Source organism: Macaca mulatta, chromosome 4, assembly GCF_049350105.2.
Source record: "Macaca mulatta isolate MMU2019108-1 chromosome 4, T2T-MMU8v2.0, whole genome shotgun sequence".
NCBI classification, from domain to species: Eukaryota; Metazoa; Chordata; class Mammalia; order Primates; family Cercopithecidae; genus Macaca; species Macaca mulatta.
The window spans coordinates 141,770,187-141,797,378 of NC_133409.1; the positions used below are offsets into that span (position 1 = coordinate 141,770,187).

General features: G+C 50.7%; 1 protein-coding gene and 1 non-coding gene across 2 annotated transcripts in view; one reads left to right on the forward strand and one right to left on the reverse strand.

Annotated features, from left to right (window-relative positions):
- LRFN2 (leucine rich repeat and fibronectin type III domain containing 2) overlaps positions 1-25,783 on the forward strand; it is a 191,361-nt gene extending 165,578 nt beyond the window's left edge. Inside the window, exon 3 of the mRNA XM_015136304.3 lies at positions 24,502-25,783. Within this exon, the coding sequence (XP_014991790.2) occupies positions 24,502-25,471 (970 nt within the window). The 3' untranslated portion in view covers positions 25,472-25,783. The remainder of the gene's footprint in view (positions 1-24,501) is intronic.
- On the reverse strand, positions 9,620-9,722 carry LOC114677837 (U6 spliceosomal RNA). The gene has a single exon (XR_003729272.1). It is a non-coding gene; the product is annotated as a U6 spliceosomal RNA (small nuclear RNA).
- Positions 25,784-27,192: the final 1,409 nt, after the last annotated feature.

The following is a 27,192-nucleotide window of genomic DNA, read 5'->3' on the forward strand; positions in this document are numbered from 1 at the left end:
ACTCTGATAGGGAGTAATTATTTATGTTCTTGTTTAATTAGCTCATTAGGTGTGTGCCGTGGCATTTCTGACAATAAATCACCTACTCTAATGGCTCATAAGTGCATTTTTGGCTGGTGCCTGGCCCTGGCAATGAAGGTGGCAGTTGTCATATATGAATGTGGCCCTTGGTCAGGGGCTCAGTGACCTGTGCTCTGACTCCCAAGGTGTGCGTTGACAGGTGGGGAGGCTGCCGAGGCACTGAGCTTGGAGACAGGATCTTGGAAACTGAGATGGTGGCAGCAGCGGCAGCCGGCACTGAACACCAGAAAGATATTTTTACCACCCGTCAAAATGCCACCGCGTGTGAGCCAGTGCCAAGGGCTGCTTCCCAAGGCTGCTTTGCTCTCCTCCCTCAAGCTTTGATTGTTGCTAGGAAAAAGGTCTGAGTGGAACAGGGAGGCTTTGAAGATTCCTGGGTTGGCTCGGCTGGTGCTCAGCAGTCGCCTCCCTCAGGGGCAGGGGGCTGGAAGGAAGCTTCTGTCCTGCAGCAAAAGGGAGTGGGTGGGGGGCTGCTTCTCCCAGGCCAGGAAAGCAGGAGCACCCAGGTTTAGACCCAAGACCTATTCTTCCCCACCCTGCCTAGAACAGGCCTAAGAACAGAACCCTGTTTAAAAATGCTTCCTTCACAGTTCAGAGGGCCAGGAATTCCACCATTAAAGATGGGTTTCTTTGCACGTTTAAGGGGCAGACACCTGGGAGATGGTGAAGTGGGTTTTTTCCTGGGACTGGCAAACAGTGGATGCTGACCCGAGGGAGGGCACAGTGGACGCCCTAGCAGGAGAAGGAGGAAGGGGGTCAGGAAGGGTCATGAGGTGACCTCAAAGCCCAGTTCCCCTCTGTGGACCTATTGTCAAGGGCTTGGGAGAGTCAGGGAGAGGAAAGGGCTGAGCCAAAGTCCTTGGGACCAGTCCAGCTGCTTCGTTATTGCAACTCTCTTGGACTTGGTTCTTCTGTCTTTAAAATGGGCCTTGTTCTTGCTACTCTCAGACCAAGAAGAAGTCCAGAGTAAGAAAAGGTCTGTTCAAGCTCAACCAGGCCAACCCTCCCCTTTCTGTGAATCCTTGTGGTGCCCACCACTCCTCCCACCCGTCACCCCTCATTGCCACCCATCACCCCTCATTCCCACCCGTCACCCCTCATTCCCACCACCCACTTGGGATGTTGGCTGGCTTCATGCAGGAATAACTTCCAGAGACAAAAAAGCCCCCACCACTGTTGGGTGCCACTGGCTAAAATGTTCTACCTCATTGGCCATGCGTGGTGGCTCATGCCCATAATTCCAGCAGTTTGGGAGGCTGAGGCGGGCGGATCACTTGAAGTTAGGAGTTTGAGACCAGCCTGGCCAACATGGTGAAACCCTGTCTCTACTAAAACTACAAAAATTAGTTGGGTGTGCTGGCACATGCCTGTAATCCCAGCTACTGGGGAGGCTGAGGCAGGAAAATTGCTTGAACCCGGGAGGCGGAGGTTGCAGTGAGCCGAGATCGTGCCACTGCACTCCAGCGTGGGTGAAGAAGCGAGACTCTGTCTCAAAACAAACAAACAAACAAATAAACAAAAGTTATACTTCATTGCAGGCCCTCAAATCTATCTCCCTCAACCTCCAACCTTTAAATTCTGCCTTCATCTTTATCAGGCATAAAACTAGTTCTTTTTCTGTAATATGTCCATTTAATTTTTGAACATAATTCTCATAGTTCACCCAATACTATTTGTTCAGATTCAACACCCTCCCTCCCTGCCTCCCTCCATCCTTGCCTTTACCTTTAATCATTCAAGAGGTGTTTAAGTTTACAACTCGTCTGGGCCACACATGGGAAGGGCAGCTATGAACAAGGCATTTCTGCCCTCCTGCAACTCGCATCTCCCAGGGAGACAAACGTTAAACAACTATGCTGGGAGGTGTTCACCGATTCAGTAGCTACAGCTGTGATAAATGCTGTGCAAGTATATGCTAGAGCAGGTCCTGGGGAACTGACCTAGCCTGGGGAAGCCAGGGAAGGCTTCCTGGAAGAGGTGACCCAGAAGGTCAAGTAGGAACTCAGGCCGGGCATGGTGGCTCACACCTGTAATCCCAGCACTTTGGGAGGTCGAGGTGGGTGGATCACCTGAGGTCAGGAGTTCAAGACCAGCCTGGCCAACATGGTAAAACCCCATCTCTACTAAAAATACAAAAATTAGCTGGGCATGGTGGCACGTGCCTGTAATTCCAGCTACTCAAGAGGCTGAGGAAAATCACGTGAACCCAGGAGGTAGAGGTTGCAGTGAGCTGAGATTGCGCCATCTCATTCCAGCCTAGGCGACAAAGCAAGACTGTCTCAAAGAAAAAAATAAAAATAAGTAAGAACTCAATTAGTGAAGAGGCACAGGAGGCACTGTGGGGAAAGACTGGCGTGTCTGTCTGTCTTTGGAGCAGGAAGTTGCCTGGGGTGGGTCTCTGGTCCCTTGCCTCAGATGTGTGCAGGGTTTGTGACGTCTCCCTGCATGTGTGGGGTCCGGCAGTGGGCAGTACACTGAATGTGGCCTGTCCGGGCCAAAGTGGGCTGAAGAAGCTCCTTTGAAGCTGAGGGTGCCCCCCATGTGAAGGCAGCCTCAGCCCTCCCTAGCCTCCGACGGTGCCAACTCCCACACAGAGTACCCCAACAAAGCCACCCCTCACATTGTCCAGAACCATCTTGCTGCCTCCTCCCTAGCCTGTTCCCAAAAGGAGTGGCTCAGGGCTTTGTTCAGCTGTGTGGTCATGTGGGGGTTTATAACTGAAGTGATCCTTTGGGTGTCACAATGACCCCGCCTGAGAGGCAAGCTTCTCACTCAAGCCTTTTTATTGATTTTCAATCTTCAATAGAACATTAACAAATTTTGCGTGTCCCATTTTATATGTTTTTATGTTTCAAGTCATTTCATTTCTTTGATTGGAAATAAATGGGTTATAAATTACAAAGCCAATGGATGGGATTAGGTCAAAAGTGCTAAGTGAATGCAGGTGGTTTCTCCTCCAATAAAGATAAGGAGAATAACAGCCAACCTTTCTGAGAAATTATTCCATGCCAGGTACTGTTCTACGTGGTTTCTGTTTATTAGCTCATTTAATTATTTCAACATCCTGACAAAAAAGGTGCAGGTGTTATCTCGATTTTACGGGGCGGGGGGAACTGAGGCATGGCCTGGGGAAGAAGCCTGCCTGAAGTGTCCCAGCTGGAATGTGAAGCCAAGTAGACTGGCTCCAGTTGAGGCCTCAATAGTGCGCCGCCAGCTTCTGAGTGCCCATTGGTGTGTGCCCCCCTGCACCGGGCACCTTCATAGCCCTCTGGGAGGCAGGCTTATGATTCTTTCCCAGGCTAGGAATCACAGGGAGAAGACAGGGTATGTAAACTGCCCGAGGCCTCCCAGCTAGGAGGTGACAGGGCCAGATTCAAACCCAGGCCTGTTGTGCTCCAAAGAGCTCCTGACTGTTCTTCTCCCTCCCAGGACATGAGTTAGGATTGAGGGGGTGAGATAAATGTCTTGGAGTCACAGGTAATGTCTTCAAAATAGAGTCCAGTGACCCCATTTCCTTCACCCCTGTCCCCTCCCCAGTCGCCCAATCTACTAACAACCCCCAAACCGTCAGCCCGCTGGCACTGAGAACCACCATGAGGAAATGCGGTAGACTGAACCAGATCCACCCATCCCACCCACCTGCACATAAGGAGGAACACGAGGAAACAGGTGGGCACTTTAGGAGGGGTGGGCTCTCAGCTAGACACGTGGGAGAACTTCCGGCAGTGCTGGTGATGTCTGACAAAGCCATGGCTGCTTTGAAGGCAGAGGGGAGCCTCGGCTGCTTCAAGGGCCTGGGGGATTCCATCTGAGGCAGGCATGCTGATGCATGCCTTCCACCCCTTCTCCATGCTGGGAAGATGATGGCCATGTCCTGGGGTGTTCTAATTTATAACTTGCCACTTGAACCATGGCTGCTCTGCCTCCCACTGCTGCCTCTTCCCAGACTGAAAGGAAACCGGGTCATGGTTCAGCCCTAAAGACAGCATAGGCTTGGGGAAGAGCGAGATTTATGGCTCAGCGTCTGCCCTACATGAGCCATCATTCTCCCAGAGCTACTGCAGCCACTGCCTCCCCGGCCCAGCCAGGCCCAGGCCCAGTGCTGAGTGGCAGGCAGGCGTGTGTAGCTGGAGGACAACACTGTGAATCTTGGACAGTCACGGGATTCCCTGGCTTGGGGACATACAGCAGAGGGAACAGCAGATAGATCACAGCTGGGCTGTTGACCTTGTCTTAAGCAAAGTGGAGAATAAGAGGTCATATTTATCCCATCACAGCCGCGGGAGCCATGAAATATCAGAGTATGAATAAAGGCAGCGGTAAATCACTTACCACTCTTGCAAATATGGCTGATCTGTCTTCCAGTCCCATCACCCACCGGGTGGCATGGGGTCAGTGTGCACAGCGATGGAGAAAAAGAAGAGATAGGGCTCCAGAGACCACAAACGGTGCTCTCTGGAATACGGCAGTGCTGGGAATCATTGACCAGATTCTTAGATTCCTAGGATGTAAGATCTCCCTCACCTCAAAGGTCACCTGCTCAATGAGGTGATGCCTGACCATCCACTTAAAGCTGAGCCGTCCCACCCTAACCTCAACACTTTCTTTTTCTCTCTTACCTGCTTGTTCTTCTTTCCTTAGCACAGTCCACTTTCTAACATACTAAATCAGTTACCAGTTGTGTTTACTGTTTGCTCTGTCCCCACAGAGAATGTCAACTCCACAAGGCAGGGACTCGTATCAGTGGGGGTCACTGCTGTCCCCACAGACACCTAAAGCAGTGCCTGTCACATAAGCTCCACAAACATTCTTGGATGAATGAATGAGTCTGGAAATTACCTAAGAAATGGCTTAATTCCAATGCCTCATGGTGTCAGGGAAAAGCAGAGACCCAGAGAAGAGATAGGACTTGACCCCAGTCTCATAGCCTGTTAGGGGTTGCAAAGCTGGGAGAAGACTCTGGGCTGGAGACTCTCAGGCCAGAGCTCCAGGTCCTGCATGGTCTGTGCAGCTCTCACACCCCTCAGAGGATGTAGTTGTCAGTCACGCTCTGTTAACTACCTGTAGGATCCCGGAGCTGTGCAGCCCCAGGCTAGGCATGGGTGGGGCCTCGCTTGCTTTTTCCCTTCATTAAAAAAACCAAAAATCTTATACATTTCCTGATAAATAATTTCTTAACCCAAAGGGATCCCCAAAATATGAGTTCCTTGACTGGGGGAGGTCAGAAAATTTTTGTTCCTGAGAATTTGTAAGGTGTTGAGTGGGAGTGGGGTGAGAAGCGTTTATCAGGACCCCTCCCTGGGATACCTGCTGCTGTGTCAGATCCTTCCACGGATCATTCATGCAGGCTTCACTTCCAGGCTGCAGTGAGGCATGATAACAAGGGCTCACAGCTACTGAACAGTGTGCCAAGGCTGCTGTCAGTGTTTTTAGATATCCGACCATTGAGCCTGTCCAGCAGCCCTATGACCTGGATGGCTTCTGTCTCCTCCCCATGTTACATGCAGATGAGAGACCTGAAGCAGCTATGCCAGCAAAGAAACGCTCCTGTTCCGGGTGTTCAGGACACATCAGTCAACAAAACAGCTGGCAATCCTGGTCCTTATGAGAGGAAAACGGGCAGCAGGCAACACAAATGAGTAAATGATATGGGTGCTGGGAGGCAGTGAGTGCCACACAAAAAAGAAACCTCAGGCAAGACATGGCAGGGTGCTGGGGGTGGTGGGTAAGTTGTAATATTAGCTAGGGTGTCCAGGGCAGGTCTCCCTGAGAAGGTGGGATTTGAGCAAAGACTTGAAGGGGAGCCGGACTGAGGTCTGTGGGAAGGACCTTCCAGGTAGAAGGAAGAGCAAAGTCTCTGTGACTGGAGTGTTTCTGAGGAGCAATGAAGAGGCCAGGGTGGCTGAAGCAGAGAGAGTGCAGGGCAGGTTGGGCGAGCTGGGGCAGAGAGGCAGTGGGGCCACATCCCATGGGGCCATGTGGCCCTTGTGAGGACGCTGATTCAAGTGTTCACCCCACCTGTGCATGTTCACAGGTGCTCACAGCTTCAGGTCAATCCTTTTCCCTGCCACATGCTCAGGGCTGCTTCCACGCTGGCCAGTGGACACACAGTCACACTCACATACGTACCTACATGGCCAATGGCCACTCACTCCCACAGCCCCCCTACTCCTGCCATGCCCGTTTGCGCTTCACTCTCCACCGCACCTGCATGTGCCCCAGCAGAGCAGGGACAACTCCTCATCAGCCTCACTCCCGTCTGCCACCCAGTGTGGCCTCTCCCCAGCTGGAGCAGGAGAGGGAGGAGACCGAGCCAATTCCTGGGGCTTCAGACCCATGCACCCTAATAAACAGTGTTGGAGAGACTCCCAGAAAATTACAGATAAGTCTGTGATTTACTCACACGTGATTTATTTACATGATTACTTCCACACTAAGAAGATGACAGGCCCATATGGCCATCCTCCAGGGACCCTGGCATGCGATTAGTGGCTCTGTTTTATGTTCATTGTCCCCACAGGCGCTGGCTGCTCCCAGACTTGGGGCAGGACAGAGGAAGGAGGATAATTACGCTGCTGCTTTTAGTAATTCCCGGGCAAAATCAGGATGGTGCACCTCTGGGCCAGGCCAGCCCCACCTTAAAGCTCCTGCTAATGAATACATCCCATAGGAAGGCTCCTCTGCCATCTGGCAGAGACCCCAACCTCTAAAACTACCTGTGCCCTCAGGTGGCTCATCTTCGGCCACCAGGAGAGGTCCTGCTGCGAGGTGGGTGGAATGGATGGTGTTAGTCTATAAAAGAGATGATAGAAAGATAAATAGAAGATAGACAATAACAAAGTACGTAAGCATTCACTATATACATAAAAGATTTATTGAGTATATATTGTATGCCAGTGCTTGGCATACGTTACTGCTGATCCTCATATAACTCTGCAAATTGGGTTCGCAAACTGCTTTTACAAATAAGAAGACACAAGCTACGGAAAGTTAAGTAAGGGAGTAAAGATATAGTCAATAAATTGTGGAGATGGGATTTGAGCCCAGAGCCCAGATCACTTTGATGCTAACTCCTGTATGCTTCCGGGGTCAGGGACCTGCTGCTGCCCCTATTCCCACGGGCCCCAGTATCCCATCCCCTTCCTCCCGCCTCCCCCTCGCTCCCATCACCCCTCTTCCAGTGATGTTTTTATGAAATTCTAAAATGTTAAAAGCACAGAGAAGGAAAGTGAATTGCCCAAAGCTGAACAAGTCATGACAGAGTGGGAGTTAGAGCCTCGTCCTCCAGCCTGGACATGAGGATGGCTGGTGGGTGGGGACAGCTCTGCTCCCCCACCCTCCCTCCTGCTGACTCCAGGATCCGGAGTGCGCAAGGACCTTCCACTTGGCTGGACAGAGTGGGGCTTCCCTGCTGCCCACCTGAGAACTCCCCCTAGAAGCTGTCACTCTCCCCACCCTTAATTAACTCCTTCCTGACCAGACTGCTTGTTAGAGACAGAGGTATCCAGGGAGAATCAGCAGAAGCACAGCCCAGTGAAGTGCTGAGTGGGCTCCTCCTGACTGCTAGGTGGAAAGGGCAGCTCTCCGTGGGGTGAGGCAGTGGGCAGGATGATGCAGCAACTCAGCAGCCAGATGCCCAGCAAGCTCTCACCAGGGAGTCTGCCTCCAGGCATGCAGCTTGGAGCAGCCCCCAAGGAAGTGTCAGTAAGTTTCTCGGTCACTCACTATGCACGAGTGCTGGCTGTCCCCATTATAAAAAATGGACACCTCACATTTATAAATGCTTCACCACTTACATACTGTGTCCAAGCAGATGTGCATCTTAGGTTTTCCAGACGGTCCTTTCGGGGAGGTGGTAGTGTTCTCATTCCCGTTTGACAGATGAGGAGGCTGAGATTCAGAGGAGCACAATCTCCTTGTTCAAGATTGCTCAGCTAGCAGATGGTGGGGCCAACATTTGAAACTGATCTTCAAATACCAAATGCAAACATCATCATGGCTACTTTTTATTGCATAAACACACTCTAAGCAGCATACTCTGTACTGAGCGAATATCATGGTACTTAATTTGCACGAAGACACCATATGATTGCTGTTATGAACCCATTTTGCAGGTGAGAAAACTGTGGAATTGAGGCTCAAACATGGGAAGTGACGCACCTCACATGGCACAGTCAGTAAACCTTCTTCACTAGAGCACAAATTCACCCTGGGGATCAATACAGGTTCCTTCTTATGATACAGCCTCTGCTCTGACAGAGGAGATGGTTATAATTGAAGAAAAAGGTGGGGCCCCTCCATGAAACGACTGAGGGCTTCATTTTACCCAGAGTTGCTTTATTAAGGGTGCAGTGGTTTGAATGCTTATGTCCTCTTCGATATTCATAGATTAAAACCTAATCCCCGATGATAGGATGAAGAAGTGGAGCACATAAGGGGTGATAAACTCATGAGGGCTTGTGGCTGCTGAGGGGGCTCTCTGTCTCTCTCTTGCCCTCCCACTGCTGCCATGTGAGGATACAGAAAGAAGGCTCTCGTCACACCAAATGCTGGCACCTTAATCTTGGGCTTCCAGCCTCTAGTACTATGAGAAAATCTTGTTGTTGTTTTTTTAAAAATATAAATTAGTCTGTGGTATTCTGTTAAGCAATACACAGAAACTAAGACAAAGGGTTACTGTTGACTTCACCATTGGCATTGAAACAAAACCCAGTGTTTACCATTCCTTCATTTATTGCCAGGCACCCCTAGCATTTAACACACTTTACCTCATTTAGCCCTGATTATATTCCTACACAGTAGGTACTAGCATTCCTATTTAACTGAGGCAGAGCGTAGGTAATCTGCTTGGGGTCACACAGCTAGTCAGCGCCAGAGCAGATTTTGAACCCAGGCCCAGCTGCTGTGAACCACCATGCTGGATCTTCAAATGCCTCTTCCCAGGCATTTGATTCCTGCCAACTTCTACTCTGGAGTTGCCCTACTCTTCACCCACTGGGGCACATGTAGAATAGCATCAGATGGCCAGGGGTTCTTTCTACCCCTCCCCAAATGCTGTCTCCTTCCCCAGATCTGACAGGGCCACCCGAGCCCACTGACAACAGAATCAAGAAACCCCTGCCGATGGTGACTGCCACCCAGATGCTCATCAGCCTCCCTGAAGTGACACATCTATTTCCAACAACCTCTCCTCTTCCTGCTCACCTGGTAGAACTGGCTTTGCAAAATTTTTTGCCCTTTTTAATTGTAAAATATATATAACATTTACCATTTTCACCACATGAGAGTGGACAGTTCACTGGCACTAAATACATCATATTGTTGTGCAGTCACCATCACCATCCATCTTGGAACTTTTTCATCATCGCAAACTAAAACTCTGTAGTCATTAAATAAGAATTCCCTATTCCTCACTTCCCCCAGCACCCAGCAACCACCCTGCTACTTTTTGTCTCTATGAATTTGACTACCCTAGGCCCTTTATATAAGTGGAATCACACAAAGTTCATGCAAGTTGTAGCATGTGTCAGAATTTCATACAAATATAAAACGCTTCACAGATTTGCCGTCATCCTTCTGCAGGGGCCATGCTGACCTCTGCATGGTTCCAGTTTTAGTGGAAGTGCTGCCAAAGAGAGCAAACGATAGCATTTTCAAGGAGGCTGGTGCTGCCTTTGCTCCGGGTGATGCCCCCACGAAATTATGGATCTGCCAACTGGGGCGAATGGTCCGATCAGGTTCATCATTAGGTGGTGTTTACTTGGTGTCTGCTGGTTGTTCTAGCGTGTCTTGGGCACAGCTGGTGGGGAATCTTCATTTTGCACACGTTTGTGTTTATAACAAGGTATAATTGATCTGACACCTTCTGCATTTTTTTCTGTATGTGATGAGTTGTTGAGTAAGCTCTTCTCAGCTCCTCCAGGAGATAAATGACAAGTAGCATCATTGTAGTCATCGTCGTTGTGGTACCAAATGGCCCAGGAAAGGAGCAGACATGTTTATTCCTGTTATACTTGATTTCTCACACTCACCACAGAAGGCTGGTATTACTCTCCCATTTCACATGTGAGGAAACAGAGGTTCAGAGAGAGGAAAGTTACATGGTCTAGAGTCACACATCTGGTCGGGGGCAGAACTAGCCTTCAAAGAGAGATTTCTGTCTGAGTCTAAAGCCTACACTCTTTCCTCTAAGATATGCCAACCCAGTCCCTGGGGGCTGGAAGCTAAAGACAATTAAATGCAGAGAAGACTTCTATATCTGTGGAGACCTGAATGAGGATGCGCACACACATACACAGAATGAGAGAGAGAGAGAGGCAGGCCTTACATGGGCTCAAGAGCTCGCCTGGGTTGGCTGAGCCTGCAGTGGTGGGGACAGTGTTTAAGCAATGTGGCTTAACAGCAGTCCTGGGAAAGCACAGGGCCTCTCCATTGACAGTCTGCTCAGTGTGACCACCAATGGGATGTGGCTTCTAGAGAATCCAGTGTACTTTCAGGGAGGGGGTGGTGTTCACAAGAAGTGTGATGTCTGATTGGGGAGCATAGGATCTGACTACTCAGAACCCCCAAAGAGAAGGGCCAAAGACAAACTGACATGTGATCGGGTATGATCAGGCGGGGCAGCCTGCCAGCAAACTAGAAACTGTGCTATGAGGAAATGGTTGGAAGAAACGGAAATGTGAATTCTGGAGATGTGAAAAGTCAAGGTGGGATGAGAGAGTGGCCTCACAATATGGGAAGCATCAACATGTAGAAAAGAAAGAAACAGGCTTGTTCTGGGCAGCTGTGGGGTTGCATTGGGCTGGTGGTAGGAAGTCGCAGTCTGCCAGACCATGGCCCCCATGAGTCACTCGGAGTTGTCCAGAGCTAGGATGGCTACCTGGTATATCCCGGAAGTGTGTGAGCAGAGGGTGCTGACAGCCAGGTGGGCCTGCTATGGAGGCGCTGATGAGCAGGTTGGCTCTCAGGGCCCTTCGCAACCTGGAGTTCCTAGGATCTGTGCATGGTGAGGGCAGAGAAGAACTGGGAAGAGCCAGCAGACACCTTGATGAGTCAGCAAGAGAAGTGCCCGGATCAGGGGGTGGGCTGGCCCCAGTGGCCTGCACCAAGACAGACTGTCAGACCTCAGACGACTGGCTTGCGGAGCTGGCTGTGCACCTGATCCATCAGCCAGTATCCAGCCTCAGGCCTGGATTCACTTCTCTGTCCTCAGTCACAAACACTAGCACAAATTCAGCACTCACTAGGGACAAGGCACTGTTCAAATCACAGAGATTCGCTCATGTAATCCTCATAGCAACCCTGTGACGGGGCTCTATCATCTGCCCCCTCTTACAGGGTGGTTACGTGGCTTGCCCAAGGTCACACTGCTGGTCAGTGACAGGACTGGGGCTTGAACCCGGTGGTGCAGTGCTAGTGCCTGGATTCCCACCTCCTGGCTTTATCCCCTCCATGAAGGAGCCCCATGGAGCAGGGCGAAGCTCCCTTCCTGACACTGTTGCCTCCACCAAACACTTGGGCTGCGACTTTCCCAAGTCCTTGCCTGGCAGCTGCATCCGCCATGCCTCCCAAATCAGGGAGCAAACACAGTGCCTCCCAACGAGTGATCCTCACCTGTCACCGGGTAAGGTCTAATGCTGGGGAGATGAGCACAGAGGCAGCCTGCTGGGGCTCAGCTCTCTTTGGCCTAATTTCCTGTCATCTCTGCCACTGCTCAGCCAGGACTTTACTGACACTTCCTCCACGTGAATTCTGAACAAGACTCTCATGGGAAGTTGGAAGGGGACCCATCCTGCTGCAAGTGTTGAAGCCAGGATGCCTCCCTGCCAGCCCAGCTAGGGTCAGGCACTGCCGAATCTCCTTGTTTCTAACTTGCATAAGGTTTGCCAGCCACAAATCCCCGAGGCCTGGATTTCCACCATCAGAGAGGCATTTCCTTGGGGTTAAGCATGGCCCACTCCTTTATGTAACAGACCCCCATGTGGGGCTTACTCTGTGCCAGGCACTGACCTCGGTACTTTAGGAATCATGACTCCTTGAATCCTCATAACAACCCTATAAGGCAGAGATTATGAATGCACCATTTTACAGAAAGGGGATATTTCTAGGAAACAAACACAGAGAGATTAAGAAACTTGCCCAAGATAAGGTTTTATAGCTGGTATGTGCAAAACCAGGATTGGAACCCCAGAGTCTGGCTCCAGAGCCTGTGTGCATATCCACCACACCTGCTGCCTCTTCAGCTTCTCTTGCTAACGGTAGGTATTCCGATGATATCTCTCATTGTTATTGGATCTATGAGGGAGTTTTCTTAATAGAATTGTGTCACATGTGTAATGGGTAGCTTGAATATGGGAAGCAGAAAAGTAGGAACCAGAATATCAAAACAAAGGACCAGAGGGGGCCCAAAGACACAGGCTGGCTAAGGGCTGGCCCTATTTGAGGACTGTGGGGAAGGTGAGGCAGCTTTGCCAGTGGGGCCAAGCCTTGGGAGGGGGCTGGGGCACAAGCTGAGTATCGGAGACAGAGAGAACACTCCAGGGGGCAGAGGAGCTTGAGTTAGGCCTGAGAGAATCCCAGAGAGGGCATGCTGAACCCAGAGGTCCTAGGAACCCTGGAGAACTGGAAGAGTCATAAAGGAGGGATGAAGCCGTCCAGAGCCTCAGAGAGAATGGGGAGCTGCTCCGAGGTCTGGATCAAAGCCTCCAAGACAAATTCATTCCTTGGTGAGAACTGCCCCAGAGCTGGACAACATCACCTGGACTAGCCCACCTGTTTGGTGCATCAGGGCTCACATAGAAAATGACAGTGTTAATACCATTTGCTGGGTACATGGATAGGGCTGCATAGCATGTTCTAGAACAGCACCATCCAATAGCACTGCCTGTGTTGACAGAAATGTCACACAGTGGCACTGTCCAATCCAGTAGCCACTAGCCACATGTGACTACTGAGCACTTGAAATCTGGTTGTTATGACTCAGAAAGTAAATTTTTAATTCTAATCAATTATTATTAATTTGAAGTTAAATTTAAATGACCACATGCAGCTACTATATTGGGCAGTGCAGTGTGGAATGTTCAATTCATTTACAAGTTCAGCCGATGTTTTCAAGGGCCTACGCTGTGCCAAGTATCATTCTAGGTGTCGGGAAAATATCAGTAAACAAAACAGGTAAAAACAAAACAAAACAGCCCAAAAAACTCTGACCTCAGGGAGCTGACATTCTAGTAGACAGAGAGAAAGAAAGGCAACTAACAGTAATCATAATAAATCAATGATATTGTCTGTTGGGCAATAAAAGTGCATTGGGGAAAAATGGAGTGGAGTAACAAGCCTGAGGAAGCCCCCAGTGTTGAAAAGATGATCTGGGATGGCCTCTCTGAGAACGTGACATTGGAACAGGGACCTGAAAGAGGCAAAGCAGCTAGCATATAAATATCTGGAGGAAGAGCGTCCAGGCAGAGGGAACAGCCAGTGCGAAAGTCCTGAGGCAGGAGACCCCTTGGCAGATTTGAGAAGCAGCGGGGAGCCCAGGTTGTAGAGTAATAATGAGGAGTAGAAGGAGACAAAACCCAAGAGGGGAGGGGCAGATCGCCTGGGGCCTGTGAGCCATATGAGGACTTTGACTACATGAGGTGGGCTTCTCTGGGGGCAGAGCAGGGTTGAGCGAGAAAGACAGGCTCTGACCTGCGTTTTAACAGGATCCCTCTGACTACTAGCAGAGAAGAGGCTGGGGGATGGGAGCAAGGAAGGACACCCAGACCCAGAGGCCAACTCAACAGGGGCTGATGTCAACCCTGCCTGCTGTCTCAGGGGCTGTGGAAGTGGATGTCTGGGTACACCTGAGGATTGAGGCAATGGTTGGGGTGCTCTGTCTCAGAGTCTCAATCTTATTGAAAGGAATGTGGCCCCTTCACTCACTGAGAGCCTAAAGTAACTGCCAGTAAGGCAGGGGTGCTTCGGGGCATTTGTGGAAGCTCCATATTCTCAGGAGCCACAAGGGCAGAAGAGCAGGTACAGAGGCTGGCCCCCAACCCCAGGCCTCTGGTCCCTGGCCCCAACTGAAAGATCAGAGGCTTCCGATCCTTGGAGCCCTCACTGAGTCACACAAGCTCCATGATCATCCCACTCTAAAGAAAAGACATGTGCCTTCCCCCATTATCACTCAGGGCCTGGTGCTTAGGGAAGGCCAGCATTTGGCACTAGTCACCAGTAGGGTCTACAACTTGTACTGGTAATTCTAACTACTCTGATCTCTAGGCCAGAAACAGCAAATATGAGATACAGTCTCCAGAGGACTCTGTCCACTGAGTCTAAACACAGCCTCAGAATCCTTAACACCAATACCCAGCAGCCAATGCTCAGAGTTGGAACACAAGAGTGAACATATTTGCAAGAACCTGGCTCCTAGCTGCTACCTTGGCGACTTCATTTCCTACTACTCTCCCTTTCCATCTCTCTGTTCCAGCCTCACCGTCCTCCTCACTGTTTCTACCTCAAGGCCTTTGCACTGGCACCTCCTTGCTGCCTGGAAACTCTGCCCATGGATATCCACATGGTTCCCTCACTTCCCTCAGACCTCCCAGGAGCATGTGTCCTGAAGTAGAGAGACTGCCCTCCTTATTCACTGGAGTCCCATTTCCGGCCCTAATCAGCTATGTGAGCCCACGGCAGTTCAGTTGACTGCTGCCTCTCAAACAGCAGCACGATTATTAGATGTACTTCCCAGGGTTATTGTGAACATGAATTGAGGAAATGTGAAAGTGCTGGGTTCAATCTTGGCTGAGCACGAACCTCTCTGTGAGAGCTTAGTCACGTCACTTAATTTCTTGGAGCCTCGATTTTCTCATCCATAATAATAATAAGACTAGTACCTCCCTCACAGGATTTCCCAAGATTAAATTAACTAATACGTGGAAAATATTCAGAACAGTGTTTGACATATAGTAAGTGCTTAATAAATGTTAACTATCATTGTAAAGTAATGCAGGTTTTTTTTTTCTTTTTAAATTGCTGGCAAACAGTTGGCTGACTCCAAGACTCGCCTCATGCTAAATCCTGATTCTGCTCAATTCAATTCAGTATAATACAGCATAGGGAAGATCATGCTCTGTGGCCTGGCCGACCTGGCTCAGCCACTTTCCAGCTGTGTGAGCTTAAGCAGGGGTTCTATCTGCCTGAGCCTTAGTTTCTTCATCTGTGATATGGGGTAATTATTCCTACCTCATACAGTCAGTGTGCAGAATCAGATTCTGCCTGTCAAGTTCCTGGCACGTAGTAAGTACTCAATAAATTGTATGCAGGATGGAACCACACTCATCTCCTCTACTCCCTTGCAGCTCATGCATGAAAGCAAACAGGTCCCTTTGGGGCTTGCAGGAAGAGAGAGAATCTGGGAGTAAGGGCTGCTTGACTTGGTTTAATGAGGCCATGTCATGTAGTCTGAGATCCCAAGGCTAGCTAGAGAGGGTGGCAAGCCAGAGGTTCTGTGAAGAGCCAGTAATGAGGACACAGAGCCAGGGGGTTGGGGTGAGGGAAACTTGATGTGGCCATTCCAAATTAGCGCTGAGGCTCAGCAGGCAGCCATGGTGCATCACTGATGGAGGGAGGAGAGGACAGAGCACCTAGAAAGGCGTGGTGCTAGGGGAGCAGAGGGGAGGCTGGAGGCTGGAGGAATTATGCAGATACAAGAGGTGGTATTTGTTGACAACTCCAGGAAGGCAAAGATTTCTCGTATAGACACCAGCACCAATGTGTTCCTCTACACAAACACACACACATTCACCCTGTCTCTCACACACGTACCTACTACATAGCAAATTCCTCAGGCTCACTTCATCTTACCTGCAGGTGTCTGTTAGTCAGGGGAGGCAGCTGCTGTTGCAAAGAATTGCCATAAGGTAAAGGCTCAAGCAGAATCCAATTTGATTTCTCACTGTCCTAACAGTCCAGAGCGGTGTGCCAAATTACCAGGAGATCTTCCTCATGGGAGACCTAGGTACCCGTATGTACCTCCCTCCAGGCCTTGTCATCCTGCCCCAGGGTCCAGCCGGCAGAAGGAAAGGGGAGTGTGGGGAAGGCATCCTGACCTACTGAAGGCCTGGCCCAGAGATGGCACAGATCATCTGGCACAGATGACATCCTCCACATCCCTTTAGCCAGAAAGGGTCACATGGGCGTACTAGCTGCAAGAGAGCCTAGAGAGTGTGGCCTAAATGGGAAGTCACGAGAGAGGGGGAGAGTGGGGTTTGGTAGTCAGCCCACAGGCTCTTCCTGGAGGCCAAGGCCCAGGCGGAAACTCCCACTCCATTCCCATTGCTATTTCTGAGGCCCAAATGCCTTTTCTGGGGGGCAAACTCTGTTCCATTAGAAAAGAGGAGGCTCAGTCTGCAGGAGAGGTCACACAGGAAGTCACCTCAGACGTTTCAGAGGATGTGGAAGCCTCTGGGGGTGGTGGGGTTAGGGGGTTGGTTGAAAGAGGGGCAGAACAATGACTAACATCGCCTAGGACCAGGACCCCTTATTGCCACATACATGTAAACACCTACACTCTGACATACACTCACAAATACCCACACATTCAGCTGACAAATGATACTTCCTAGACACACATCTTCTCGCACACAGGCCTACATGCAATCATATACCCCAAACACATACGTATATGCACATCCATGAAAGGTTTTCAGGAGCCCTTGCAGTAAGCCTCAAGGATACAGAAAAAATACCTCTCCAGGCTGGGTGCGGTGGCTCAAGCCTGTAATCCCAGCACTTTAGGAGGCCAAGGCGGGTGGATCACCTGAGGTCAGGAGTTCGAGACCAGCCTGGCCAACATGGTGAAACCCCATCGCTACTAAAAATACAAAAATTAGCCAGGTATGGTGGTGCCTGCCTGTAATTTCAGCTACTCAGGAGGCTGAGGCAGGAGAATTGCTTGAGCCTGGGAAGCAGAAGTTGCAGTGATCCAAGATCATGCCATTGCACTCCAGCCTGGGTGACAGAAAAAATACCTCTCCAGAAAGATGTCCTCAGAACCAGCCAGTGTCTGAGAATTCACCATTAGCTAGCCCTTGAATATTACATAAGAATCCCTCACATATGTTTAGGCCCTAACATTTTGCAAAGCACTCTTGCACTCACTGCCTAACCATAGGGCAAATATTTACTCAGCATTGACTCTAGACCAGACATCATGATCAGCAGTAGAAATACAAAGAGGAATAAGACATAGTTCCAGTCCTCAAGGGAAAAGTGTACATGAACAACCCCCAGGGCTTTAACAGGGGACTGTAGGAGGGGTTGTGGGAGAAGGGAGAGAAAAGACAGCTCTGGTGAGGTCAGAGGTAATTTATGAGTCAGGCCTTAAAAGATGAGATCACCCGGTGGAGAAAGATATGATGCTAAGGAAGAGGGACCACTGTGTGCAATGGGATAATGGGATCAAGATGGCTTACTGGGGGAGTGATGAGTGATTTCGAGAGGCTGGTAAATTGTTTCCTACAGCTGGAGTTTCACCAGATGCAGCCAAGATGTGCTGCTGCTGACATGAAGAGATGATCATCTTTTCCCAAAGTGTAAGGAAATAAGTTAATAAATAGAATGTTCTCAACAATGTAAAGGTTATCTCCTTGTGTCATTCAGGATTCAGTCAGAAGAAAAAAAGGAACATTTTAGGTCTTTTGAAAGAGGGAATTCGGGCCGGGCGCCGTGGCTCACACCTGTAATCCTAGCACTTTGGGAGGCTAAGGCGGGCAGATTGCCTGAGCTCAGAAGTTCGAGACCACCCTGGGCAACATGGTGAAACCCTATCTCTACTCAATACAAAAAATTAGCGGGCTTGATGGCATGTGCCTGTAGTCCCAGTTACTCAGGAGGCTGAGGCACAAGAATCGCTTGAAACCTGGAGGCGGAGGTTGCAGTGATCCAAGAGATCGCACCACTGAACTTCAGCTTGGGCTACAGAGTGAGACTCTGTATCAAAAAAAAAAAAAAAAAAAAAAAAAGAGAGAGAAAGAGAATTCAGTACAGGGTTTGGATTTTAGGGATGATGGAGCTGCTCAGAGGTCAACAACAGGTGGGGACAGTGGGTACAGGAGCAGTGGGTGGGGGGCAGGACAGGGAGGCACTATAGAGATTAGCAACAGCTGGAAGCCACCACCACCCACCCATCCCCATCCAAGGCTAGAAGGACACAGGAGGAGATGGCATGGCCAGTGACTAAGATCCTAATGTGTCTAGCAGGAGCTGGAACCCTGGCAGCTGGAATCACAGAGGAGATTCAGTGCCTGACAGGGCGAAACCACTTGGAGATGAAAAAGTAGAAGAGATACCTGGCTTCTCCCCTCTTCCGGCCCTCCAGTCTCTCTCCAGTGCCTCCATTGGCCACCTCCACCTGGCAGCCTGAGGGCTCGGAAAACTGGGAACAGGCAAGGTAGCCTGGGAAATGTAGTTCCCCACAGAGCAGAGGCAAGCAGGTGAAAGGCGGAGAACAGATTCGAGAGCCCACAGTAGAATCACAGTATGTGCCTGTGATTTCATAGACCTCTGGTATCAACTGTAGATTTGTGTGCTAGTGTTAAACTGAATGAACAGTGCCAAAATAATATTAACAGAAAAAGAAATAAAAAGAAAAACAATCCAGAGGCAGTCACTTAGGTTTGTTTTGTGTTTCCTGAGTAAGTGCTTGGGGTTGCAGTTTCAAATTGTCTTTTAGAGTGTGTGAGCTTAATTAAATTTAACGCATTGGAACAGCTTAACTTAAAATAGCAATTCATGTTTTCTGCTAACAGAGATGTTGGTAGTTTACATGATGAAAAGAAATCTCTCAGGATTTCAGGGATGTGGTTTTCACCGAGAGGCCCATGACTGACCTGACGGTTGAGCCATTTATTGTCTATTGTCCCTCGGGATCCACTCTCCCCTCGTCTGCCTTGCTCTGCACTCTGGAAGCCTGACCTGCATGTGCCTGTGAACCTGGCTTTTAGTTTGGTTCAGCCATGCAGAGCAGCAGCAGAAGGTCGGTGGCAGAGAAGAGTGAGGTCCGGCTACTTCTTTGTCTGGCGCTCACCCTGTGAGGTTGCCCCTGGCAGCTTCTGTCTCTCAACCAAATTCTCTAAACCAATGTGCATCAGTGGAGGGTGACTTTGCCCCCAGAGGTCATTGGGCAATGCTTGGAGACATTTTAGCTTGTCACACTGTGGGTGTATTCTGGCATCTGGTGGGTGGAGCCCAGGGGTGTCCTGGGATTGTCCTCCTACGATGCAGAGAACAGCCCTACACAACCAAGACATAGTCAGCCCAAGTGTCAACAGTGGCGGGGCTGAGAAAGCCTGCACTAGCCCAGGGCTCCTCAAGCTATTCATTGTGAAGGAGCAGCTTCAATTTTCCCCACTCTGTTGCAGGCCAGTGCTTTTGTAAGACTAGAACTAAGTTATCAGAAATAATCATCACGCACTTGAATGTGACAACCAATGCCAAATTGCTATAAAGCCTTAATGCTTACTCTTGACTTCTGTAGTGTCTGATCATGGAGCAGGAACAAACTGTCCATGGGCCGGCATCCGTCTGTGAGCCACACTACGAGTAGCACTGGCCTACGTGCTTCTCTCTCCTGGGGGTGTGGCAGAGGCAACAGCTCGGCTCTTGGCTGCTATTAGCTCTGGGTTCTTGCACATTCCCTTGTGATCCCCCATAACCTCTTGCCTCTTTACAATTAGTCCCTTGATAAATAAGTTCTTTAATTATCCTTCTAGGAAGTGCCATCTGCCCGCTCAGGCCCCGGCTGATTCTGCAGTGTTTTCCTACCTGGGCAAGTTTTTAAGAATGTGGGCAGCGTTAGAGGCTGTGTGGGTAGAAGGACAACAATGTGACAGCAGCCTGGCTTTGGAGCCCAGCTAAAGAGCTTGCACTGTCTCTTGTAGACCGTAGTCAGCACTGGAAGCATCTCAGCAGGCAGGGGACACAGCCAGAGCTGTGTTTTAGGTGGAGCACTCGAGATGGTGTGGTGCTGAGAATGCACTTTCAGGGAGCACAATCTGTGGCAGAGAGCCTGACTGGAGGTTGCTGAGTCCATCCCGACCAGAAATGGAGAGCCCTAAGCTAACACTGCATGTGGAGTTGGAAGGCAGAGGGTGTTCAAAAGGTAGAATCTACCAGCCAGAGTGATGGGTTGTGAGCAGGAGTGAAGGGGGAAATCCAGGCTCCCCAGATACAGCTTGGAGGATCAGTGGATGGTTTCGTAGGATTGGATGATGAGATAGACAGGGGGACACAGGTCAGAGATGAATTCTCTATCTTTCACTGGAGTGCCCATTTCCTGTGACTTTCTCATGCAGTTTGTCTGTTGGCTGCCTGGAGGCAGCAGTGGTCTTGCTTTTAAGAGGTGTGGGCTCTGGGTTCCAGTGGACCTGATCTGGTCTCAGCCCCATCATTCCTCCAAGGGAAAGTTCAAACTGTTTAGCTTCCTCCTTCTCTAAATGGGAATAACTTCCTCAGAGGGTTGTCAGGATCTTAAATGAGATAAGGCGTGTAAACATGCCAGCACAATAGGCGAATACTGGTTATTATTGTTACTAGAAAAGGCAAACTTGACCTTGCCCGCTAGGGCTGTTTTGAGTTAGCTGGCTCTGGCTCTCCTTAAGTCACCCCAGCTCCTCCTACTGCCACACACACACACACACACACACGCACACACACACACGCACACACACAGCAGAGGAATCGGGAGCCGCCTTCTGCCTTTCTGCTCTTCATCCTGGCAGGCTTTTCCTGCTGGCCTTGTTTCTGATGGGCCAGTTACAGTGCAAAACTGTTCCAGACCTGACCCTTCATCCAGGTGCCAGTGGCCCGCCAAGAATCAGCCTTGCCTTGTTACACCTCCATCAGCAGCACAACCCAATTGCAGCTTCATCACATTAGGAGGTGGCTTCACCACATTATGATTTTCTCAGAGTTTGGGAGCAAAGGGGAGTTGGGGAGGCCAGGCAGGTTTCCACACAAAGTTGCCCAGGAAGGGCAGGTAGATGGGGCAGTGTCTGAGAGGCAGCATGGCCCCGTGGTCAGGTGCGGAGGCCCTGGAGCCAAACTGCCTGATTTGAATCCCACTCTGCCAACCTACTAGCTGGGCCTCCTTGGGCAGGTAGCTTAACCTTTCTGTGCTTCAGTTTCTTATCCGTTAAGTGAAAATGAGAATAACAGTAACTGCCTCCCAACAATGTTAGGGAGTATTAAATGAGTCTTAATCCCCTTAAATATCTCACAATAGTGCCTGGCACAGAGTAAGCCCTCATGTTAGCTGTTCTTCTTATTTTGTTGCTATTAGTAGTAGTAGTAATAGTAGTAATAGTGTGGTCTGCTTCCCAGGAGAAGGTGGCTAAATCTCGAGAAGATTTCTGGGCTTGTAGTACATCTTTGGTGTCCTGGGGTGGCTGTGTTCAATGCAATCATGAATGTGGAAACCTATGTTACACAACAGGTATTCAGTAAACAAGGGTGTCCATCCACCTCTCAAGTGGACATGCTCTTATATCACTGCGACCCAGCAAAATGGTGGAATGCGGTGGTTCAGAGAAGACTGAAGGTGGCCTCCCTGGGATTTAATCCCAGCTCCGCCATGTTATCTTTGCTTAACACTTCTGCACCTCTGATTCCCCGTCTGAAATATCTGGATTATGATGGCAGCTATGTCGGGGAGTTGCTGTAGGCCTAAGTGAGTTGGCATAGGGCACTTGAAACAGAGCATGGCACACAGTTACCAGCTGGTGTTTGCTCTTGCTGCTGTCACTGTTCTGGGTGTGCTTAGCTCCTGCCTTCTCAACTTACATCATTAGCCCTGAGGGGAAAGGAACGAGGCCCTGGAGGACTTGAGTGTCCCCTGCAGCGTTGGCCATACAGGGCTCCTTAGGCCCTGCCCAGCAGATGGCCCAGCAGGCGGGACATCCTATCAGTAGAGGAGCGTGAGCCACAGCAGGCTCTAAGCTGCTCCAGGGATGAAGGTGGTTGACCAACCACAGGCCAGGGTGAACTTTTCACTGAAATGAGGAAAAATGCTTCCATGTCTGTCACACAATGAGGAACAAGCCCAGACCATGGACCCAGAAGCTAGTGTTAAAAGTCTCAACTGCTGCATACTAGCAGTCCAAGCTTGTGACCTCAGGCAAATCACTTACCCTCTCTGAGTCTCGGCCATTTCTTCTCTGTGAAATGGGAGTACTGATCACTGCCTTTACAGGACTGTCATGATGCCCAGGGGAAACTGGCTCTGAAGTCTTCAGATAGACCTGTGGGGCTGGCTGCAGGGTCCTTGCTGGATCCACCCCTCCTAACCCCTCTGGCCTCTTCTGCCCCAAACACTGTGCTGGCGGGGGGCTGTGCATTAGTCCATTTTCACGCCGCTGATAAAGACATACACAAGACTGGATAATTTACATAAAAAAAGAAAAAGGTTAAATGGACTCACAGTTCCACATGGCTGGGGAGGCCTCACAATCATGGCAAAAGGTGAAAGGCATGTCTTACCTGGAGGCAGACAAGAGAAGAGAGCTTGTGCAGGGAAACTCCCCTTTATAAAACCATCAGATCTCATGAGATTTATTCAATATCATGAGAATAGCATGGGAAAGACGCGTCCTCATGATTTAATTACCTCCCACCAGGTCCCTCCAACACACGTGAATTGTAGCAGCTACAATTCAAGATGAGATTTGGGTGGGGACACAGCCAGACCATATCAGTTGGGCCTTGGGGGCTCAATTTCCTCCAGTGTGGCTTCCCTAGCAAAAGAGCAGGTGGGCAGGTGAGGAGGGAGGCAGCAGCCACTGGGGTTGCCCACTGACGGGATGTCAATATCTGCCTGTCAGTTCCAGTCCTCTGTGTGAGGATCCCAGGTGGAAGTTTTCAGACTTCAGTATTTCATATTTGATATCTTAATTAAGTTGCCCAGCTCTAGGTTTGAGGGGTTGATGGGAGCTGATAGAGCCCTTTCATTCTCAAGTAGTAGGGAATAGGAGAACGGGAGTGGAGGAAATACCAAGAAAGCTACACAGTGGTACCTTCAAGCCTGGGTATTTCTTCAGGAGTGTTTATGGAAGTGACACAGGCATCATCTCTGGAATCAGCAGAAGGCATGATACCTCAAAAAGGGTCTTAGAGTTCAGGGTGTGCATCCAGGCTTAACAAGGTCACAAGGTTCTAGAGTTCAGAGTGAGCAGGTCCAGGCAGGAGAGGATCAGCCACAATGTGGGGAGAGTACTTCCCCATCAGACCCTCCCCTAAGGTGGAAGGAGCAGTTAAAGTCTTCTACTAAAGAAACTCTTCCCCTAGGTTTCCTGGCTGAGCCTGGGCTACTACAACTAGGACCAAGGTATCGTCCCTTTCTTCTGGGATGCAGAAGTGCCCCCCAGTCCTTCACACTGCACTGTCCCTCCCCCCCTAAGCGGCAGGCCCCCTTCTCCTGCCTCCACTCCTCTTCCGCTTAGACCCCCTCTCCCTCAGTCTGCAGCAGCAAATGCTCTCCCTCCTGAGTCATGAGAAAGCCCTTTGGAGGTGAGGGTGGTGCTGGCCTCTCCAGGCAGGATCTTGTCTCTGACACAGCACAGCACCTGGTCCAGAAAGAAGGCTCAGAAAGTGTTGATGGGGATCCCTGCGAATCTCAGAGGTCACAGGAGGGCTGGAGCGAGCCTTGGAGTGGGCTGGCACAGGGTCAGGGCTGACCTCTCACCCCACCCTTCCCAGAGACGGAGGGAATACTTGTAGCAGGTATGAGGGAGGAGGGTAGCGGGTGTCCCTTTGTATAATTTCTGCTTCTTCACACTTTAACCTCTCTGCCTCTCTGTCTCTCCCTCTGCCTGTCCCTGTGTGTCCTCTCAACTCTGCTTGAGTCTCTCCCCCTCCTCCTCTTTCCCTCCACCTCTAAATGCCTCCCCTTTTCTCTGCTTTCAACTACCCCCCTTCTCATTCCCTTCATCTTCATACTCATTGTCTTTTTGTGTTTTTGTTTCCATATATCTGGATTTTCTCTCACCCGGTCTCTGACACATTCTCCATCTATACCTCTCCCTGATGCTCCATCCCTGAATCTCCCTCTCTCACCTTCCTTTCCACCCCAACCCATCCCTTGGTTCCCTTGTCTGGGTCTCCCTCCTCACATCTCTTTCTTCTCATTTCCTATACCCTATTCCTGTCACCTGCCTGCTCCTGCCCCTCTCTCCTCCCCTCTCCTCTGTCTCTTCATCTCTCTTCTTCTGTGTCTCTTCACCCCTGTCCCTTACTTTCCCTCTGCCCTATTCTCTCTGTGTCCCTGTGCGTGTCTTGGCCTCCCTCCCCCTCCCCCTTCACTCTGTTTCTCCCTCTGTCCCCTCCCCCTCACCCTGTCCTTCCACCCCACCACCCCTCACTCTTTGTGTCCACCTCCCTCCCCAGGATGATCCCAGCCTCCAACAAGGCCTTCGTGGTCAACAACCTGGTGTCTGGGACCGGCTACGACTTGTGTGTGCTGGCCATGTGGGATGACACAGCCACAACACTCACGGCCACCAACATCGTGGGCTGCGCCCAGTTCTTCACCAAGGCTGATTACCCGCAGTGCCAGTCCATGCACAGCCAGATACTGGGCGGCACCATGATCCTGGTCATCGGGGGCATCATCGTGGCCACGCTGCTGGTCTTCATCGTCATCCTCATGGTGCGCTACAAGGTCTGCAACCACGAGGCCCCCAGTAAGATGGCAGCGGCCGTCAGCAATGTGTACTCGCAGACCAACGGCGCCCAGCCACCGCCTCCAAGCAGCGCGCCTGCCGGGGCCCCGCCTCAGGGCCCGCCCAAGGTGGTGGTGCGCAACGAGCTCCTGGACTTCACCGCCAGCCTGGCCCGCGCTAGTGACTCCTCTTCCTCCAGCTCCCTGGGCAGTGGGGAGGCCGCGGGGCTGGGACGGGCCCCCTGGAGGCTCCCACCCTCCGCCCCGCGCCCCAAGCCCAGCCTTGACCGCCTGATGGGGGCCTTCGCCTCCCTGGACCTCAAGAGTCAGAGAAAGGAGGAGCTGCTGGACTCCAGGACTCCAGCCGGGAGAGGGGCTGGGACGTCAGCCAGGGGCCACCACTCGGACCGAGAGCCACTGCTGGGGCCGCCCGCGGCCCGGGCCAGGAGCCTGCTCCCCTTGCCCTTGGAGGGCAAGGCCAAACGCAGTCACTCCTTCGACATGGGGGACTTTGCGGCTGCGGCGGCGGGAGGGGTAGTGCCCGGCGGCTACAGTCCCCCTCGGAGGGTCTCGAACATCTGGACGAAGCGCAGCCTCTCTGTCAACGGCATGCTCTTGCCCTTCGAGGAGAGTGACCTGGTGGGGGCCCGAGGGACTTTTGGCAGCTCCGAGTGGGTGATGGAGAGCACGGTCTAGGTGGGGGTGGGCATGCTCCCTTTCCTGCGCGCAGGGTGGGAGAAGAAGGGGAAAGAATCTCACTGGCAAGTGTTTGTGGAGTTTCCATGGTGATGTTTACATCCAGGGACAGTTTCGTCTCCCTGTCAATGGCCTCGTGTTCCCTCCCCCCCAACCCCCAACACCCATATCACCTCCCCACCACCCGGCCGGGGTGTGCTCAGGGAATGCGGACTCGCTCAAATACCGGACTGAGCCCTGAGTGTTTGGAAAGGCGAGACTCCGCCTTTCTAATCACAAATGTAGCCTACAAGCAAGCGGCTTTGGATTGCTTATGGGTCTAGTGTTGTTTTTATTTCTTAATTTATTTTTTTCCATTTCCCAGACTCCTCCTCTTCATTCACACGGATAATCGAGAGTTAATCGTACATATGAATGCGTGTTCCCAGCAGCCCTGGTACTGGGTAATTGTTGCCAATTGACAAGAGGAGGGAATTATTCTGTTTCCACACTTGTTTGGGGAAAACTGTGGGGTTCCCTGCCCAGAGCTCTCATTACTCCCAACCACCCCCACACCCGACACTGGAAGGGGTGAGTGACTGACCCCTAATACCTGACCTAGTTTCCTTTGCTTCTCAAACATGACATGCCACACCTATCACAGAAGTTTGAACCAGAAGAGTAACTTCCTGGGTTCTTATGTGTGGGGAGGGAGGAGGGCTTCATGTTGTAGGGCACAAGGGATCTTAACTTCCGGAGTTGCTTTGGGCTTGTTGCCACTCTTTCTGGGAAGCTGACATGGAAAGTCCCCCTTGAGCATGTGGCAGGCCAGGAGGGCTTCTCTTAAGGAAAGCAGTGTGGGTGGCAGAAAGAGCAGTGGACTTGGAGTCCAAAGCTCATGTGTCCATAGTCACATGAAGAGCCTGCTGAGTAACTGGGGCAAGACCCTTTTATCTGTTGGTACCTGAATTTGCCACTTTGCAAAAATACTGGGATTGTATTAGGTCTCCAGTCCCTTTCCAGTTCTATGGGCCTATTAATTCTTCATGACTCTAGATGTTAGGCCTTTTCGCTTAGTGATACGAGAAGCACAAGCTGGTTACAGCAGTCCCCGTCCTTTTTACTGGGCACAGAGAATTCTAGAAGCCTTGGAGGGGGGAAGTTGAATCTTTTTAGAATAATAGGCTTTTGAAGCTTGGGGAGGTCTTTGCAATCATCCCATCTTTAACCCTCCCTCTCCCTTCCACAGAGCATAAGGGAATTGCCCAAGGTCACACAGTGAGTTCATGACCAGGTCAGGGCAGGAGCCAAGGCCACCTGCCTCCTGGCAGTGGTGTTTGGGATCCATGACCCTGTTTTCACCCTGCCTAGGGCATTTCTGTGTCCAAAGGCTGCCCCATGTTTGTTCTTTAAGAAAGTGGCTCAAGGTGGGATGAGGGGATGCCTGCTCTTGGTTTCTTGAGGAAGGTCCATCCTTGGAAATTACAGGGTGGAATGGGAGGGGTGCATAGGCTCCTTTCCATCTAGGGATAACCCCTCCCTGCCAGACAGTGGCAAGAGAAGGGGAAGAGGAGATGTGCCCCCAGAGAACCTGCTGTAGACAGATTGGAATGACCTTCCCCTGCATCCCTGTCCGGTGTCTACTCATCAGCAACTCACTACCTCTCCCTCAGTCTCTCCAACTCATTCTTTCCTCTCCCAACTCCTTCCATAGACCTCTCTTTTCTCTCTTTTGTTCTTCC